Here is a 20,762-nt window from a genome sequence, read left to right as displayed (position 1 = left end):
GCTTGAAAGCTGAGTAGTATCTTTTCAATGCCATACCATGGCATTATTCTCCCCATGGATCTTCTATAATGACTAATTGAAAAAAAACAAACTAGAAGTCCTGGTTAGCCTATTACGCTTTGGATTTATCTGTATGTATACTGTTTTGCTGTACTACGGTATGCAGTTTGTGTATTCTGTGTTGTCTATGAGTGCACTGGAGCAGGGGCGTAGCAATGGGTATAGCAACCATAGCGTTGCTATGGGGCCCACAACAGCCCTACGTCACAGGGGGCCCGCAGCTGCGAGGACTGCAGCTGAGAGGATTTTTTTTAAATTATGCCGTCCCGGGCCCCCCTCCCTCACCTCGGCAGACCCCCCCCCCCCCTCCCTCACCTCAGCGGGCCCCCCCCTCCCTCACCTCGGCGCCCCCCCCCACCTCCTTTTATTAACGGCGGGAGAGCAGCATATACAACAGGCTCCGGCGGGGTAGTCAGGCGCTAGAGGTCCAGCTGCCTCCGGGCTACGCTGTCTCCTCTGTATTGCTGCTCACACCGATTCCTGGTTTATTGCGAGCAGCAATACAAAGGAGACACCGTAGCCCGGGAGGCAGCTGGACATCTAGCGCTGATATAAGGAAGGGGGACCCCAGGTGAGGCAGGGGGGATAGGAGTCGGGCCTCTACCCCACTAAACTACCTGGCTACCTACCCTCCCACCCAGCTACCTAACTGCCCACCCTCCCACTCGGCTACCTAACTGCCTACCCTCCCACCCAGCTACCTAACTGCCTACCCTCCCACCCAGCTACCCGCCTACCCGACTACCTAACTGCCCACCCTCCCACCTGATTACCTAACTGCCCACCCTGCCACCCAGCTACCTAACTGCCCACCCAGCTACCTAACTGCCTACCCTGCCACCCAGCTACCTATCTGCCTACCCTGCTACCTAACTGCCTGCCCTCCCACCCATCTACCTATCTGCCTACCCTGCCACCCAGCTACCTAGCTGCCCACCTGGCTACCTATCTACTTACCCTGCCACCCAGCTACCTATCTGCCTACCCTGCTACCTAACTGCCTACCCTCCCACCCGTCTACCTATCTGCCTACCCTGCCAACCAGCTACCTAGCTGCCTACCCTGCTACCTAACTGCCTACCCTCCCACCTGTCTATCTATCTGCCTACCCTGCCACCCAGCTACCTATCTGCCCACCTGGCTACCTATCTGCCTATCCTCCCACCCGTCTACCTATCTGCCTACCCTGCCACCCAGCTACCTAACTGCCCACCTGGCTACCTATCTGCCTACCCTCCCCCCCGTCTACCTATCTGCCTACCCTGCCACCCAGCTACCTAACAGCCCACCCGTCTACCTATCTGCCTACCCTCCCACCTGTCTACCTATCAGCCTACCCTCCCACCCGGCTACCTAACTGCCTACCCAGTGCAATGCCTGCGCCGCAAATAGTGTGCCAGCCTGCCCAACCACCCTCCCTCCAGGTGATTAATGTTAGCCCACTATTGACCTGGCTACATATACTGCATTTTGTGGGGAAATCTGGTGACAATCTGGTTGCAATTTGTGGGGAAATCTGCCGACAATCTGGTTGCAAATTGTGGGGAAATCTGCCGACAATCTGGTTGCAATTTGTGGAAAAATTTGCGGCCAATCTGGTTGCATTTTTTGGGGAAATCTGACGCCAATCTGGTTGCATTTTTTTGGGGAAATCTGCCGCCAATCTGATTGCAATTTGTGGGGAAATCTGCCAACAATCTGGTTGCATTTTGTAGGGAAATCTGCCGACAATCTGGTTGCAATTTGTGGGAAAATCTGCCGCCAATCTGGTTGCATTTTTTTGGGAAATCTGCCGCCAATCTGGTTGCATTTTTTTGGGAAATCTGCCGCCAATCTGGTTGCAATTTGTCAGGAAATCTGCCACCAATCTGGTTGTATTTTGTAGGGAAATCTGTAGACGATCTGGTTGCATTTTGTAGGGAAATCTGCCAAAAATCTTGTTGCATTTTATGGGGAAATCTGCCGACAATCTGGTTGCATGTTGTGTGGAAATCTGCCGACAATCTGGTTGCAATTTGTGGGGAAATCTGCCGCCAATCTGGTTGCATTTTTTGGGGAAATCCGCCAATCTGGTTGCATTTCTTTTGGAACTCTGCCGCCAATCTGGTTGCAATTTGTGGGGAAATCTGCTGCCAATCTGGTTGCATTTTGTTGGGAAATCTGCCGACAATCTGGTTGCATATTGCGTGGAAATTTGCCGACAATCTGGCTGCATTTTGTGGGGAAATCTGCCGACAATCTGGTTGCATTTTGTGGGGAAATCTGCCAAAAATCTGGTTGCATTTTGTGGGGAAATCTGCCGACAATCTGGTTGCATATTGTGTGGAAATCTGCCCACAATCTGGTTGCATTTTGTGGGGAAATCTGCCAACAATCTGGTTGCAATTTGTGGGAAAATCTGCCGCCAATCTGGTTGCATTTTTTGGGGAAATCTGCCGCCAATCTGGTTGCATTTTTTTGGGAAATCTGCCGCCAATCTGGTTGCAATTTGTGGGGAAATCTGCCATCAATCTGGTTGTATTTTGTTGGGAAATCTGCAGACAATCTGGTTGCATATTGTAGGGAAATCTGCAGACAATCTGGTTGCATTTTGTAGGGAAATCTGCCAAAAATCTGGTTGCATTTTATGGGGAAATCTGCCGACAATCTGGTTGCATGTTGTGTGGAAATCTGCAACCAATCTTGTTGCAATTAGTGGGGAAATCTGCCAAAAATCTGGTTGCATTTTTTTGGGAAATCCACCAATCTGGTTGCATTTCTTTGGGAACTCTGCCGCCAATCTGGTTGCAATTTGTGGGGAAATCTGCTGCCAATCTGGTTGCATTTTGTTGGGAAATCTGCCGACAATCTGGTTGCATATTGTAGGGAAATCTGCCGACAATCTAGTTGCATTTTGTGGGGAAATCTGCCAAAAATCTGGTTGCATTTTATGGGAAAATCTGCCGCCAATCTGGTTGCATGTTGTGTGGAAATCTGCTGACAATCTGGTTGCAATTTATGGGGAAATCTGCCGCCAATCTGGTTGCATTTTTTGGGAAATCCACCAATCTGGTTGCATTTCTTTGGGAATTCTGCCGCCAATCTGGTTGCAATTTGTGGGAAAATCTGCCGCCAATCTGGTTGCATTTTTTTGGGAAATCTGCCGCCAATCTGGTTGCATTTTTTTGGGAAATCTGCCGCCAATCTGGTTGCAATTTGTCAGGAAATCTGCCACCAATCTGGTTGTATTTTGTAGGGAAATCTGCAGACAATCTGGTTGAATTTTGTAGGGAAATCTGCCAAAAATCTTGTTGCATTTTATGGGGAAATCTGCCGACAATCTGGTTGCATGTTGTGTGGAAATCTGCCGACAATCTGGTTGCAATTTGTGGGGAAATCTGCCGCCAATCTGGTTGCATTTTTTGGGGAAATCCGCCAATCTGGTTGCATTTCTTTGGGAACTCTGCCGCCAATCTGGTTGCAATTTGTGGGGAAATCTGCTGCCAATCTGGTTGCATTTTGTTGGAAAATCTGCAGACAATCTGGTTGCATATTGTAGGGAAATCTGCCCACAATCTGGTTGCATTTTGTGGGGAAATCTGCCAAAAATCTGGTTGCATTTTGTGGGGAAATCTGCCAAAAATCTGGTTGCATTTTGTGGGGAAATCTGCCGACAATCTGGTTGCATATTGCGTGGAAATTTGCCGACAATCTGGCTGCATTTTGTGGGGAAATCTGCCGACAATCTGGTTGCATTTTGTGGGGAAATCTGCCAAAAATCTGGTTGCATTTTGTGGGGAAATCTGCCGACAATCTGGTTGCATATTGTGTGGAAATCTGCCGACAATCTGGTTGCATTTTGTGGGGAAATCTGCCAACAATCTGGTTGCAATTTGTGGGAAAATCTGCCGCCAATCTGGTTGCATTTTTTTGGGAAATCTGCCGCCAATCTGGTTGCATTTTTTTGGGAAATCTGCCGCCAATCTGGTTGCAATTTGTGGGGAAATCTGCCATCAATCTGGTTGTATTTTGTTGGGAAATCTGCAGACAATCTGGTTGCATTTTGTAGGGAAATCTGCCAAAAATCTGGTTGCATTTTATGGGGAAATCTGCCGACAATCTGGTTGCATGTTGTGTGGAAATCTGCCAACAATCTGGTTGCAATTAGTGGGGAAATCTGCCAAAAATCTGGTTGCATTTTTTTGGGAAATCCACCAATCTGGTTGCATTTCTTTGGGAACTCTGCCGCCAATCTGGTTGCAATTTGTGGGGAAATCTGCTGCCAATCTGGTTGCATTTTGTTGGGAAATCTGCCGACAATCTGGTTGCATATTGTAGGGAAATCTGCCGACAATCTAGTTGCATTTTGTGGGGAAATCTGCCAAAAATCTGGTTGCATTTTATGGGAAAATCTGCCGCCAATCTGGTTGCATGTTGTGTGGAAATCTGCTGACAATCTGGTTGCAATTTATGGGGAAATCTGCCGCCAATCTGGTTGCATTTTTTGGGAAATCCACCAATCTGGTTGCATTTCTTTGGGAACTCTGCCGCCAATCTGGTTGCAATTTGTGGGGAAATCTGCTGCCAATCTGGTTGCATTTTGTTGGGAAATCTGCCGACAATCTGGTTGCATATTGTAGGGAAATCTGCCGACAATCTGGTTGCATTTTGTGGGGAAATCTGCCAAAAATCTGGTTGCATTTTGTGGGGAAATCTGCCGACAATCTGGTTGCATTTTGTGAGGAAATCTGCCAAAAATCTGGTTGCATTTTGTGGGGAAATCTGCCGACAATCTGGTTGCATATTGTGTGGAAATCTGCCGACAATCTGGTTGCATTTTGTGGGGAAATCTGCCGACAATCTGGTTATATTTTGTGGGGAAATCTGCCCAAAATCTGGTTGCATTTTGTAGGGAAATCTGCCGACAATCTGGTTGCATATTGTGTGTAAATCTGCCGACAATCTGGTTGCATTTTGTGGGGAAATCTGCCGACAATCTGGTTGCATGTTGTAGGGAAATCTTGTTGTAGGGTTGCATGTTGTAGGGAAATCTGCCGACAATCTGGTTGCATTTTGTGGGGAAATCAGATTTCCCCACAAAATGTTTGGGTGGGAGGTCCGAGGTCTGCGGGGTTGGAAGGTCGTGTGTGTGTGGGGGGGGGGGCATCATTTCTTTTTGCTATGGGGCCCAGTCATTTCTAGCTACGCCCCTGCACTGGAGTCACTTGTCTTGTCTTTTCTGTTTCTTCCGTGGTTATTTTTACTTTCTTCCATGTCTTTTTCCTTTTCTTCTTGCTTCCATAAGGTTTAATTGGTTTTGATCCTGTAGTTCTTCTTGCTTCCATAAGTTTAAATTGGTTTTGATCCTGTAGTTCTTCTTGCTTCCATAAGGTTTAATTGGTTTTGATCCTGTAGTTCTTACTTGGCGTAGTAAAACAGGGTTTCGCGGATTATCATAAAGCTATCCTGTTTTACTATTTACCCTATGACAGTGTTAACTTTAAGACAGTATTTATGTATCAAAAAACAGAAAAACAAGGCTAATAATACTACACCAGATTCGGGGGAGAAAAGAAAGTGTGTGGCTGGGGCACACACAGGGCCCCTCAAGAGCTCGGGCCCGGTCGCACTTGCAACCACTGTGACCGTGGGCCCTATGCCACTTGTTGTGGGAAGAAGCAGACATCCAAACTTATCTAGTGAAACCAGGGGCATTGCTAGGATCCTAAGAGATCCGGGGCACTTTTGGGAACTACAGCCAGAAAACGGGTGTGGCCACGCACCAGAATGTGGGTGTGGTCATGGGTGGAGCTAAATTTACATATACTTAACAATGGTCTAAGTAGCTCAGCAAAATGTTGGATGAAGCCCCCTCTCTATTAATTAAAAAAAATGCAGCATATCACATAATTAGGCACTGCCACTTAAATATAACTAGGCAGAGTTACCTGGCTTCTGTGCTGGCTGGTCTGGCTTTCTGCTGGGCAGGCTGGCCTTCCGCCAGGTTGTCTGGCAGTCCTACAATAGCATTCCCTGACCTTCTAGTGGACCCCCTCCCATGCTCCCTTTGAGGCACCACAACTCCCAGCAAGTCCTCATAGAAGAACCACAGCTCCCTGCAAGGCACCACAGCACCCAACATGCTCCCATAGAGGCTCCACAGCACCCAGCATACCCCCAATTGATGCACCACAGCTCCCAGCATGCCCGCCATTGAGGGACCACAGCTGACTCTGCTTGGGGGACATTTGGGGCACGTGCCACTGATCTTTGAGGCTAGCCATGCCCCTGAGTGAAACACTGGCAACAATGGAGGATTCAGTGCACTGGGGACATCCCAACACAGAGAGATGATTATTGTTTTGGCTGGAGCTGTCAAAAGTTAGCTACACCAGCAGGAAGTATGCTCACCATGACTTCTTTAGCAGTGCTCTTCCAGTCTTTAGATCTTTGAGTTAAAGATCCTTGTAGCACAAAATTCCTGTTGAATGTCCTCACGGAGTTCAATGCTGGATGTTCAGGTTCTTCATCTTTTATTGAATAAGAAAACAAAAAGCATACTGTAAATGTAATCAAAATATGGACATATAAATAGAGGGCAGGCTCTTATCATACCCTAAATGCTTAAAGGGGCACTATGGCGAAAATGTTTAAAATTTAAAATAGTAAAATAAGCCAAAAATTACTTTTATCTATGTTGCTGTCACTTACGGTAGGTAGGTAGTAGAAATCTCACAGAAATAACTAGTCCATCTCTTCATAGGGGATCCTCAGCAAGGCTTTTATTCTTTATAAAGATATTCCCTAAAAATGATTTAAACAATGATGGTGGCCAGCTTCCCTGCTCACTACACAGTTTTTTGGCAGTTGGAAAGAGCAACTGCCATTCACTAAGTGCTTTTGAAAATAAATAAATCCCTGAGAATCCCCCCATGAAGAGATTAACTAGTCCAAACCTGCTGCTTCTGTCAGATTTCTACTACCTACTGTAAGTGACAGAAACATAGGAGAAAAGTAATTTATGGCTCATTTTACTCTGAAAAAAAAATGTACTTCTTATTTGTATATGTTTGCACATATTTTAACTTTTACAATTTTTGCCATAGCGCCCCTTTAATAAGATGGCTAAACGTGTGAATGGTAACCACAGTCAGTGAGACACTTGCGCATTTTAAACCCCTGAGAGGCTGTCCAGATTCTGTATGTGGCTCAAGTGATGATGTACAGTAAAGCATCCCTGGTGAACACATAACACTTTCTCCTGTTATCTCCATACAAAATGGAAGTACTGTGGTGCAATCAAAAAGATTTTTTTTAACAATTATGAACGTGCTGTGAGCAATAATATGTGGTCTTAAATGACAATTTTCTACCCATAGGAATGCCTTGCATGACCTGAAACGCTCCCAGATCATCACTAGTAATAATTCAGTTGACAGGAAACCAGTGCTAAACTTTACACACTGTCTACTACAGGAAAAGACTGCATTCTATGCAGCCTTCCCTCCCTTTCTACAGTGCTCATTTTCAAAATCAAGTCTGTAGAAAGTTATCACAAGTCTCTTTGGTGCCTATGCTTCCAGGAATAGGAGTACAAACACTTATGGTAGCTACGCCTAATGGAAGCCATTCCCTTCATATGGGTATTAGAGCAGAAACTGATATATTCATGTGGGTCATATCCTAGAAATCCACACCCTTGATGTCTCACCTGGTTATACACTTGCACAAGCCAGCTGAATAGAAGCTAGCTGATGTATGATTAGGTGGGCAGGTAAGGGGCTTGTACACAAATGTGAGCATGGGAATTAGGCATCAGGCAGGGGAAAACATCAGGAAAGAAACCTATGCTTAGGCATCAATTACTATAGCCTTCTTCATACATGCTACCCTGTATCTAAAATGCATAATGACTATTGCAAAAATAGTGTATTTTGTAATACCTTGTAAGGGAGTTGCTGGTAGTTTTCTCCGTAGATGTCTGGAGGTGTCTATTGTTTGAATCTAGCAAAGCAAGCACATAAAAGGAAGAACATTTCCCATCAATGCAGTCTGAATGTACTGATGACAGAACATAAAGGGCTCGATTCAGTAAACGGTGCTAACCCAGTTAGCACGCCTAAACGCCTAACTAGGTTAGCACCGTTGTCCACAAAGTCCTGCGCGCAAAACTTAAAGTCCGGTGCGCAAAACGTCGCATCGCGATGGCCCTATAACATCGCATTGGATGCGACTTTAACATAGCTAGCATGCATGCGACTATAACGTCGCATGGGTGCAACGTTAAGGTCACATCCAATGCGACGTTATAGGGCAATTAGGTGCAAAAATGTCGAGGCACCGCGATGCGACGTTTCGCACGCACCGGACTTTGCGCACGCAAAGTTTTGCGCGTGGGACTTTGCACACGATGCGTTTCGCATGAGTTTTAATATGTGAACAGCTGGTTTAGGCGTGAAGAGGCGTGCTAAGTAGGCGTGCTAACACTTAGCACCGTTTACTGAATCGAGCCCAAAGAATTTAAACAAATCCATCAAAATGCTTAGCAAATTAAAGGATACCTTACCCGAGGCAAAGCTACCGAAGCTGAGCACAGAATTCATGTTGGATCCACATACCTCTGTGCATTGTCCATTCCTCTTGAGGGAAGTGAATGGGGTGAGCAATATGAGGGAATGGGAGGGTGATAGGAGGGATCATCACAGCAAGCCTGCCTCTTGAATGATTATGGAGGAACGAGGAGAAATGGACAACACACAGAGGTATGTGGCTCAAAGCCTTTACACGTGATAACTGAGTTATCACGCTTTAGTGAATCGAGTCCATTGTGCACGTGAACAGTTTCCACCATTCGCGTGTTAAGTTTTATCGCGCGAACGGCGTTATGCTTCATGCGCTAAGTGTGGAATGCCATTGAAAACTACGGCCCTTCGCACGATCAGAAGATAGAGTTTGGTAATGAAATCAGCAATGGTGCTTACATTAACATGTGAGTTAACATAATACGGTGCTTGCAAAGATTAACACGCGGCGCTTTATGTACTGTATACAGTAATAATTCATGATCTACATTCCGTTCGCGTGATCTGCAGTGACTTCATGTGATAATGATACTTAGCATAAGATAATGATACTTAGCACATGATAATGATACTTAGCACATGATATCATGTGCCAAGCGGCTTATCACTGTCGTGCTAAGTGTTAGCAAGCTTTATTGAATCGAGCCCATAGCGTGAAGATACCTCTGTGCTTGTCTCAGGCCAGGTATTCTTTAAATTAGATCCACAATACACATTCCAATATGAATTATTTTTATGTTTATTGCAAGTCACTTTCCTTTTTAGCACATATGAAAAAGGCGTATTAAGGACGTATTAAGGAGTTGATGCACTAAAAGTCTTTAGTGTCACACATTTTATCCCATATTTTTAGTTGTACACTTGCCTCACAATTAATTCCCATTTATACACCATAAATGGTTTATTGCAAATGCTGAGCATGTTTTCTTCAAGACATAAACATTCATACCTGGTTGGTGTTTTTTTGTTCATGTCTTCTTGTCAGACGCACACATGGAGAGACATTCAATCCAGCAACCGTGAGAGCTGATATCCTACTTTCAATATCTGAAATCTGAACAAATATTATAGGTGTTATGTAAAATTACTGCAAGAACTATGATCTACTACAGCAGTGAGCAAATCACGGTAGCACTCAGCTCATTTTTACATTCTTTACCTGAACATAAATCTATGCAAAAAGTAATATACTTTTCATGTCTTGGTACTGACTGACTTTGCCAACAATAATAAGAAAGTTTGCATCTGACCAATGCTGCACATAGGTCAACATAAGTTCATTATAGTTGTGTAATTACTAATACGCATAATTACATAATTAATACACATAACAAATACATAATCTATTATGGCTACCACAGACACCTAGCAGACTAGGTAGTGATACACTTTATAGTACACCAAATTATTATTTCTTAGTGCTATATGCCGCGTTTTAATTATTATTATTATTGATTTATAAAGCGCCAACATATTGCGTGGCGCTGTACAAAGTAAGAAATAAACATGGGGTACCAAATAATACAGACAATAATATACACCAGTGTACAAAATACAGAGTAGGTACAAAATACAGAATTGAGAATAACAGTGACATAATTATTATGAATAAATGTAAAACAAAATCCAAAACACAAAAGGGTGAGAAAACCCTGCTCTTGTGAGCTTACAAGATAGGGGGGCACCTGGAAACCTTCAAACATACTCTGAAAACACACCTATTCAGACGAGCCTATAATTTTGTATAGGTAGCATCCAAGGTTCACTGCCTCACAAATTAACCCCTGTGTCTCCTTCCCTATTGTTTCCTCCCCACTAACCTCTAGATTGTAAGACTCTGAAAAAGGCTTTCTTTCTGTGGTTTCTATAGTATCCATGATTCAGTACCTGCCGCTCAGCATGATGTACTTGTGCAGCTGCTGTTGCCACTTGGTCTTCTAGATCAGCAAGTTCTATCTCTGTAGTTACACTGTTGATTTTGCGAGCAGACTCTTCAATTTCATCCAGCTGCCCTTCCAATCCATACACAGTTCCAGCTGTGAGGTATACCTACAAGCGTTAAGTCAAATATATGTTATTTTGGGTATTTTATCATTTTTGTTTATAAATGTTTTAATATTTTGCAGTACAGAACCCCCTCTCCTCCCCCTCTCAAAAGCAGAAAATCCATCCAAACAGTGGTGGTGCATGACTAGCCTGTCTCCCTGACTAAATGCAATGTGTAAACCTATTACATTTCAGTGGAGTCAGTACAAAGTTCCTATGGTAAAAATGTATATTTTTAGTGCCTTGTCACTAGATGCTGAAAAGCTATTTTATAGATAACATGAAAAAGTATCTACTACTTTTATTTTTATTACTACCGGTAGTAGTCAATCAGCTGTTTGCTGACACCGCTAAACCATACCTAGCAAAACAAAACAGAACCGATTTATACGTTTTATGATTATACACCCCAGTATATACACCACAGTATATGACAGTTGTTGTAATGATTTAGTGTGATGACACTGATTTTTTCAAACATTTAATTTTAAGATTGGTAATCTGTCCCTATACACTATATAATATAGGGGAAGGGAGGTAGTAGGCACTACTCTATTATATGTAAATTAATTCTATATTCAAATGGAGATAATGTAATGAAGTCTTTAAAACCAATTTCCAACTTCTTGTAGCCAATATATGGGTGGGCTAAATCCTATGTACTGTGGTTTTACCCTTAAATATGCAAAAAGTTGTCCAATTCGTAAAAACGGTGATTTACATAAGGTCTGGTGTACACCAGAGGCGGGACAAGGTCCTTCAGCACCCAAGGCTGAGACAACAAAGTGCGCCCTTCCATTCCTCCCACCCCAGCCTTCACACACTGATTGCTATTAGACTAACAGGTGCCCCAGGGCCCCCAACCTCCCCAACACCTTAATCTCTAGTTATCTGGCTTGCAGTCACTGTCATGTATCCCCTTTTCTTATTTCTTTCTGCTTCAAACACAATTGGGAATGACAGCTGAATGAATTGTGCTCCCCCTCCTACACTGCGCCCTGAGGCTGGAGCCTCTCCAGCCTCTGCCTCGGCCCGGCCCTGGTGTACACCAAGCAATTTCCACTTCAGATCCCTACTTCTTATCGATTAAATGATAGATTGGGAAAAAATATACAGCCTACTGATTGCCGAATCTCAAGCTCAAAATTGATCTCTTTCTCAATCACAATATGATTGGAGAGGCTGGAAAATATTGATTTTGAGTGGCTGGATAGTGCAATGGTTAATGGCTGGATAGTGCCTCTGTCACAGAAGACCAGGGTTCGAATCTCGACTCTACCTGTTCAGTAAGCCAGCACCTATTCAGTAGAAACCTTAGGCAAGTCTCCCTAAAACTGCTAATGCCTATAGACCACGTCCTAGTGGCTGCAGCTCTGGCGCTTTGAGTCCGCCAGGAGAAAATGCAATATAAATGTTATTTATTTTGTCTTGATTGAAATACTGCCCATTATTCCATGTGTTTGTTTGATTCTAGCTACATTTTTTCCTCTTAATTCATTTTCAATCAATATCAATTTAAATTTGAAAAAAAAATTGCATAAGTGTGTACACCAGCTTTTTTCTCTTTCCGGACACTAGCTTTCTTCTCTATCAGGACAAGTCATGGTATAGGAACAAAAAGCGTATAATCCTATCCATCAATAAATTAAATGCCTCATAATGAATGGAATAAAGAATAAGAAGGAGAGCGCTATACAATAGATGGCAAATATACTGAAGTGGCAGCGAAAACATTGTATTGAGAATGGCATGTTTTTGCTTCACCAAGGTAGTGCAGAATAGCTCTGAAAATTGATCCCCACAAAGTAATTATGGTCCTATTTGATGATCTTCAAATTCCCAAATGTAAATAAATAGAATCACCACCCTTTGAGTAGTTACAGACTGACTGAATTTACATCTCTGCCTTCTCTGTGCCCAGTGAATGTACACTGAATACAGAATTTGTCCCTTTTGATCCTTAGAACACTGGCTGTAAACCCACTCATGTAGAGGATTTGTAGGATCAAAGTCTTTAGAAAGCATGTATATAACTAAATGTGGTCTAAGTACTGAAACTGTCTACCTAAAAAAATGGTATATACAGTGGGGGAGTATGTGTGTGGGAGGGGCTCATCATGCAATCTTTATCTGCAGAGGAGGAGCAGAGGCGGGAGCAGAAGAAGAGTGAAGAGACCAGGCAGAGAGCATATCTTATCTTATCAATAAAACCTGTACTGCTTTCAAAAGTTCTCTTGTATAGGCCCATACACACGTCGGATTTTTGAGAACGACCCGTAGTTTGAACGTTCCGTCGTTCGCACGTCAAATCCGGCGTGTATACAGACTATCGTTCGGGTGATAAGACTGGTTTTCAGCGATCCGCCGGGCAGGTCGCTGAAAACCAGTCTTATCACCCAAACGATAGTCTGTACACACGCCGGATTTGACGTGCGAACGACGGAACGTTCAAACGACGGGTCGTTCGCAAAAATCTGACGTGTGTATGGGCCTTATACCTAAGAATAGGTGCTTAAAGAGACACTGAAGCGAAAAAAAATATATGATATAATGAATTGGTTGTGTACTAGCAGTACTATTCTCATATTTTTATTTTCAGGTATATAGTGTTTTTTCTAACATTGCATCATTCTCTAATCTGTGCAGATTACACAACACTCAGCATTCAAAATGAGTCTTTCAGAGCAGTCTGTGAAGTAATGAACTCTCCTTTAGCAGAGGAAAAGTAAACAGTTCAATTACAGTTGAGATAATAAAAGTCAGATAATAGCCCCCTCCACGACTAAGTTAGTCAGAGAGCTTAATAGCTTTTTTGCATAGAGATAACAACTGGAGTTTCTCAACTCCTCCTGTACTGGAAACAATTACACTGATGTATCTGATCTTAATGTTTCTTTTTTTAGCTGTACTACACATACAAATCATAATATCATCATTTTTTTTTCGCTTCAGTGTCTCTTTAAATGTTACTTTAGGGAGTTTAGTTCCACAATACACATTATTTACTAGACAAGGCTACAAAAAAGATCCTTATGATTATTTAGTATAACTAATACTAATATAAAGACTACAGTTTTATATAAAGTGACAGACATACTATAAAAGTCTCTATACTATAAAAGTCAGAGTTTATTCAGAGACAGACCATATAGAGTGGCTGTTTTAAAACGTATACCCTATATTACAATCACACTGGACTATGCCCTACTTGTTGCCAAAAATAGATGAAAAAAACATAAACAAAAAGATGCATAACAAATGTCTTCTCCAAAAATGCCAGTACTGTAAAGTACACATTTTGGACATCCACTCCATACAGTCTGTGTCTGTAAGAATTGGCTCACTGTATGAGACACTTGTCCATACGCAATTCACTTTTTCTCCTGAGTTTTCACCTAGGTGATATTTTTACAACTTGTCATAAAATGCGTTTTAAGCCACCAGCAAGCAAGAAAATACTCAAAATAAATTTGATAGTACTTTTTCACCAACTTTTGGGTACTTTTTCAATTGTAAAACGCTGAAAATTTAGTTTAAAGAGAATATGTAAATTATCTCCAAGGAGATAAGTCAGGTGAAAAAATTAATTGCATATGGGCCCAGGGCCCATATGCAGTAACTTTTTTCTCTTGACTTATCTCCTAGGAGATATTTTTTTCTTCTTCTAGTTAAAATAACTTTTCAACATTTTGCAACTGAAAAGTAGAAGAGAAAGTACTATCAAAATTATTTTGAGTATTTTCTTGCTTGCTGGTGGTTTAAAGGGCATTTTATTGACGATTTTGAAAATATAACCTAGGAGAAACCTGAGGCCCATATGTAATTCACTTTTTCACCTGAATTTTCTCCTAGGTGATATTTTAACAACTTGCAAATAAAATGCCTTTATACCACCAGCAAGCAAACACTCAAAATAATTTTGACAGTACTTTTTCACCTACGTTTTGGTACTTTTTCTATTGCAAAGTGCTAAAATGTTAATTTAATTTATATTGAAGATGAAAAATTATCTCTTGGGAGAAAACTCAGGAAAAAAATGAATTGCATTGCCCCTTGTCATAAAATGTCCTTCAAACCAGCAGCAAGAAAGAAAATATTCAAAATAATTTTGATAGTACTTTTTCACCAACTTCTGGGTTCTTTTTCATTTATAAAATGCTGAAAAGTTTCTTTTAAAGAGAAGATGAAAATTATTTTATGCTTATTAATATGCTCTCAAGTAGAGAGAAGAAGGTTTAACAACTACTGTCAGTTTACTTTTACCAGTTTGCTGTATCCTAGTTGGGGAGATTTCATGTCCCTTCCTGTCTTTTGTGACACTTATGAAGGGGAAAGTAGTGAGTAAACATTTGAACATTACCTGACAGGGGCACAAATAGTAACAACATGTAAAATATGTTGTAACCCCCCTCTCTTTCTACAATTATGGTCCCCTGGTTCCAGTTCTTTCTCACACTTATTTACGAAACAGAAAACAGGTAAGCATTTTCCCAGTTTTGATTCAGACAATAGTAAAAGAAGGTCCGCACTGATGTCTCCACTCCAATGTAGTTTATTCAGGACATGTCCAGTTCAGGTAAAACACTTAGACTTAGACATGTTTCGGACTCCAAGTCCTTAATCATTATGATTAAGGACTTGGAGTCCGAAACATGTTAGTCTAAGTGTTTTACCTGAACTGGACATGTCCTGAATAAACTACATTGGAGTGGAGACATCAGTGCGGACCTTCTTTTACTATTGTTGCTCATTGGGTTTGGCCACTCGTGTTCCTGCACTGTCCCACCCAGTACGGTGTAGCGGTACTTCTGTCTACTTTGATTCAGACAGCAGTACATACATAACAATGGTTTTGATCCTTGCATGCTCTATCTATCCTCCCAAGAACACACGCACGCAAAAAAGAAGTAGTAAGGCTTTAACAGAGATTAATCAACTTAACAAATATTTTTATTGTCCTCCCTGTGAAATTCAGTACACTTTAGACTTATCTGGATATGTATTAATCCAACTGGTTAAATGTTCTCCAGTACATAACATTTTGTGATGAAAAAAGTCATCTTTTTTTCAAGTTATATCCCGACTCAGTGATAAGGGCACGGAGACATTAGGGTATCTTGATCATCCTGTTCATCATTACAGCCTTTTTGACATTGGCCTATGTTAGCTGTCTTGGTGCTATTATGAAGAACTAAGAGAGAATATTAAAGCCACTTCATGTTGCTTCTTCCTCTTTACTGAAATCTTAAAGTCTGAGTCAGCCACGAAAGGCTAAAAGTCTTGAAAGGGGACATTTTGAAAGTGGCTGAATGTGAGTAAATGGGACAGTAATATAATAAAAACTGAGAGAAGAGTAACATTATTATCTATTTTAGGATTGTCTAGTATTCATCCAAGTATCATAGTGTAGTGACATTTTCCTGTACCAAACTGTGAATCTGCTTGGTGTACAAAACTCCCCTTACCTAAATGATAAAGATGGATTTAAAATGAACCCGCGGTGAGAGTGATATGGAGGCTGCCATTTTTATTTCCATTTAAACAATACTAATTGCCTAATAGCCCTGCTGATCTATTTGGCTACAGTAGTATCTGAATTACACCAGGAGCAAGCATGCAGCTAATCTTATCAGTTCTGACAATATTGTCAGAAACACCTGATCTGCATATGCTTGTTCAGGGTCTATGACTATGAAAGTATTAGAGGCAGAGGATCAGCAGGGAAGCCAAGCAACTGGTATTGCTTAAAAGAAAATAAATATGGCAGCCTCCATATCACTCTCACCTCAGGTTCACTTTATAGAACACTGAAGCAAAAGTGGAGCAGGTGCCCATAGCTACCAATCACATTCCTTCTTTTATTTAACGCCTGCAATCTTATTGCTTGCTCTATGCTTCACTTTTGCAGCAATATTCTTTGCACCTATCTTGATAAATTAGCCCCACCAAGTACAGGGGCACTAGGAAAGCCTAGGATTCAGTATTATAACCAAGTCATTAGCAGCTTGAAGCAGGATCTTTCAAAGTCAGTTTTTAAGTTGCTGGTATACTTTACATTCATTTCATTTTTGAAACTCTAGATCTCAAATGCCTATGAATTATTGTTATATATATAATAGAAATAAATCACAAATACATGTGAAAATAAACACTTAAACATGCAACTTACAGCAGCAAAGGTGGCTGACTTAAAGAGGAACTCCAGTGAAAATAATGTAATAAAAAAGTGCTTCATATTTACAATAATTATGTATAAATGATTTAGTCAGTGTTTGCCCATTGTAAAATCTTTGAAATCCCTGATTTACATTTTGACATTTATTACATGGTGACATTTTTACTGTTGGCAGATGATGTAGCTGCTGCTTGCTTTTTTGGCAGTTGGAAAGAGCTGTAAACAGCTATTTCCCACAATGCAACAAGGTTCACAGACAGGAAACTGCCAGGAGTACATACTCAGAGTTTCTTGTGGGAGGGGTTTCACCACAATATCAGCCATACAGAGCCCCTGATGGTCTGTTTGTGAAAAGGAATAGATTTCTCATGTAAAAGGGGATATCAGCTACTGATTGGGATAAAGTTCAATTCTTGGTTGGAGTTTCTCTTGAAGGCCCTTGGGGACAGTTGGTGTTTGCCTGCTCTCAAAACGGTGTAAGGGCATTTACTAACCTATGGTCAAGATTTTAAGTGTTTGACAGTATGATAACTCTTCGATTAAGAAAATAAATCAGTTTCTACAAGCAGCAGCATTTTTGTCAAAACATTGTTTTTCAGAAGTTAGTCCTTGCATCGTTAAAGTAGAATTGAAGTGAAAGAAAGTCAGGTAAGTACTTATGGAAAGGGAAGGCTTTGGATTTAATTGGATCCTATTGCACTTTCTCTGTCCCCTCAAAGTAGCTTTGTTAAAGTTATGTCACCCCCCATTAGAGCAATTCAACTAACTGGTGAATTACACCTCTGTAATTCCTTGGAAGGCTTTGGGATCATTTGTGTCACAAAAAGTTTCCACAGGTGGGTGGCTCCATACTGCGCATGCGAGAGCGCACTCGAGTGTGCGCTTGTGCAGTACAGCCTGTCTTTGGGCGTGCTCAGGGACATGAGTGCTCCCGATGACTTACGAGAATTTCCGGAGGTAGCAAATTTGAACACACAAAGCTTCCTAAAATGCATAGTAAATTTATTAAAACTCTATCTTTCAAACAACATTTTAACACACATATTTTAAACATTTTACAGTCTGTAGAAAGTGTAACCTCTTTGCAAGAAATTTCAATAAAATGAGATGGAAATCAGCATATTTCTTTGAAGACCACATTTACTGAAGACAATGGTGCAATGTGGAAGAGGTGTTAGTTTTCTAGAAATTTGTAGAATAACTGAATACATTTGTAGAGAGATTCTCCAGTATATTTTTAGATTATGCTGTACCATGAAGTTTACATGCAAAGAATCCTGACTGAATCATGCTTGGCCCCGGGTTTGACTTTTTCAGTATAAAGATCAACCTAAAAGGTGTAAATTACCCCACTAGATACTAACATAGCCACTGCAATGCAGAGAAATGACTTCATGTCCTATTTTAGCTGACAAGTGACACCTATACACAGAGAAAATAATCACATGGTTATGTTTATAGCTATTAAAAGGTATATTTATTATTAGCTTTAAAAAAAGCTTTTGATTTCTTCAGAGTTGACTGCAGCTTCTTCATTGCCATGCACAACTCTTCTTCTTTGTTTCATTTAAAGAAAACCAGAGATAAAAATAATAAAAGATTTATACATAACTGGGGCTTCCTACAGATCGCTCCCACGTCGCCGTCCTCCGCTGCCTGCAGCTCCGGTATCGGGGTCCTGTTACTTCGGCCAATTGCGGCCAGTCTGCGGAAGAGGAAGTGCGCTCTCTACATATCTCTCCAGCGGCTGCTGGAGAGTTACGTAGAGAGCGCACTTCACTTGCACTCTATTATTTTTCATCTCTGGTACACTTCAAGAAGGACTGAAGACCACACAGCTCACTTCCAGATTTTCTGCAACAAGTAACCAAGGAATATGTAAAGTAGTAAGGAAGGTCCGCAACAATGTCTCTTCTTGAAGCTCAATGTTTATTTAGGACATATCCTCATATTAGTAAAAAAAGCACAGCTGACATGTTTCGGGCCAGATTTGCCCTTAATCATAGCTATGATCGAAACATGTCAGCTGTGCTTTTTTACTGATATGAGGATATGTCCTAAATAAACATTGAGCTTCAAGAAGAGACATTGTTGCGGACCTTCCTTACTACTTTACATATTGATTGGATCAAGCAACCAAGGGTCCAGCACTGTCTCTGGCGGTTTGCAGTGTAGCGGTGAACCCTTCTTCTTACTACAAGTAACCAAGGAAGCAGAAAAGGAATCCCAGAGAATATTAGCCAGCATCAGAACAGGGAAGAGCAGTCCTTGTGCCTCTGATCAGCTGCTGAGGTCGTGACATTTGCTAGGCTGCCACAGGAACATCAGCAGACAAAATTAAAACATGGATACAGTGATATTGTTATTTTAACAATATCAGTTAAAATGGGTTCAAACTTTCACCAGCTTCTAGCTAGCTCAGCTGTTTGTCTGGTACCTGAAAAAAGGAACTTGTGAAACATACCAAAGGAAAGTTGTGAAAACGCTGCTCAAACTGGAAAATGCAACTATTGTCTACATTTACAAATAAAATCAATGATTATTTTCTCCAAAACTATATCAACATGTTTATATGCAGTTGTGTGACTTCGATGCTAGTGCTGAAAATGCAGGTCAGATAGGATCTATATGAATGTGGTCATAGATTAATATATTAAAGGATGGACTCTGTAGACATTGGACAGGAAGTTGGACAGGTAGATGTAAAAAAAAATGTAAATCTTTTCACCCAGTCTTCTGATTCATGAAACTATGAAAGTGTTCAGCTAAAAAGGCCACATGTCTGTTTCCCTTTTCAGCTTTGTGACTTCCTGTTTCACATGCTGGCTTACTAGATAATAAATCTGCAAAAGACACGAGCTGTATTAGTGAACTCGGAAATAAAAATGTAATCTGCCTGGCAATGTCATGTGCTAGGGCCATGTGGGTCAGAAAACTTAACAGAATTGCCATTTCTTATTAGAATAGGAAATTATGTATGTTATTCAAGCAAACCTGAAACAAAAATAAACTTATATGAATTATATGTGTAGTACAGCTAAGAAATAGAAAATAAGTAGCAAAGAAAAATGTCTCATTTTGTTTTCCAGTACAGGAAGAGTAAGAGCTTCTCTGAGATCTTCATTGCACCCAACATGGGTCACATGGTTGGATACAGTCCTGTTATCTGAAGCACTTAAACAGCAGATAAACAATGGGAGACAGTTTGAGATAGGGTTTTACTGCAGCAGAGTTCAAATGGTCATTATTTCTGCTTTGTTTTATAGTTTAAAAGATAGAGTGTGCTTTCTAAATTGCAAATATTACAGAATGATGTAATATTTTAAAAAAAGCTATATAACTGAAAATAAAAATATGAGGCTCTTTTCTTTGCTAATAATGTTCTATTTCTTATCCATACTAAACATACAATTCATTATATAGTTTCTTTTTGCTTCGGGTTTGCTTTAAGTACTATTTTACATAGTAATTAGGAAATAACATTACAGTAACTTTAATCATCCTTACATTTTCCTCCAGTTTGGTAAGTTGGTCATCCAGTGTGAGGGGGTCATCAACTATGGGAAAACTCCCTTGTTCAACAGTATTTCCTGGGGAATCCCATGGATCCGTAGATCCTGCTATCAGTTCCTCGGTTGCATTGATGACTTTTAGGACTTCTGTTGATATGTTGCAGAGAGACACAGCAGAGTACTTCTGTTTATGCACAAGAATACATGGGGATAAAACAGCAACAAGTTAGAAAAATATGGAGCAGTACATGGAAATAAAATACGTTAGAGTGAAGTCATATCTTGATTGAACACTTAGAACTCTTAGATCCCTCCTCATCCTACATGACAACTGGTGTCTGGTAGCACCCAGCCTGACCGCACGGGTGCTCACTTCATATATACGTGTTCAAATGTGTCCAAATGCTG

General features: G+C 41.1%; 1 protein-coding gene across 3 annotated transcripts in view; it reads right to left on the bottom strand.

Annotated features, from left to right (window-relative positions):
- MYRIP (myosin VIIA and Rab interacting protein) overlaps nt 1-20,762 on the bottom strand; it is a 533,041-nt gene that overhangs the window by 11,520 nt on the left and 500,759 nt on the right. For all 3 annotated transcript variants that reach the window (XM_068236299.1, XM_068236301.1, XM_068236300.1), the window contains 5 exons: nt 20,350-20,538; nt 10,509-10,670; nt 9,571-9,675; nt 7,983-8,043; nt 6,451-6,569 (listed from right to left, as the gene is read on the bottom strand). In XM_068236299.1, the coding sequence (XP_068092400.1) occupies nt 6,451-6,569; nt 7,983-8,043; nt 9,571-9,675; nt 10,509-10,670; nt 20,350-20,538 (636 nt within the window). The remainder of the gene's footprint in view (nt 1-6,450; nt 6,570-7,982; nt 8,044-9,570; nt 9,676-10,508; nt 10,671-20,349; nt 20,539-20,762) is intronic.

This window comes from Hyperolius riggenbachi, chromosome 5, assembly GCF_040937935.1.
Source record: "Hyperolius riggenbachi isolate aHypRig1 chromosome 5, aHypRig1.pri, whole genome shotgun sequence".
Classification (NCBI taxonomy): Eukaryota; Metazoa; Chordata; class Amphibia; order Anura; family Hyperoliidae; genus Hyperolius; species Hyperolius riggenbachi.
Note: the sequence above shows the minus strand (reverse complement) of the source record. Positions and strands in the feature narration are given on the sequence as shown.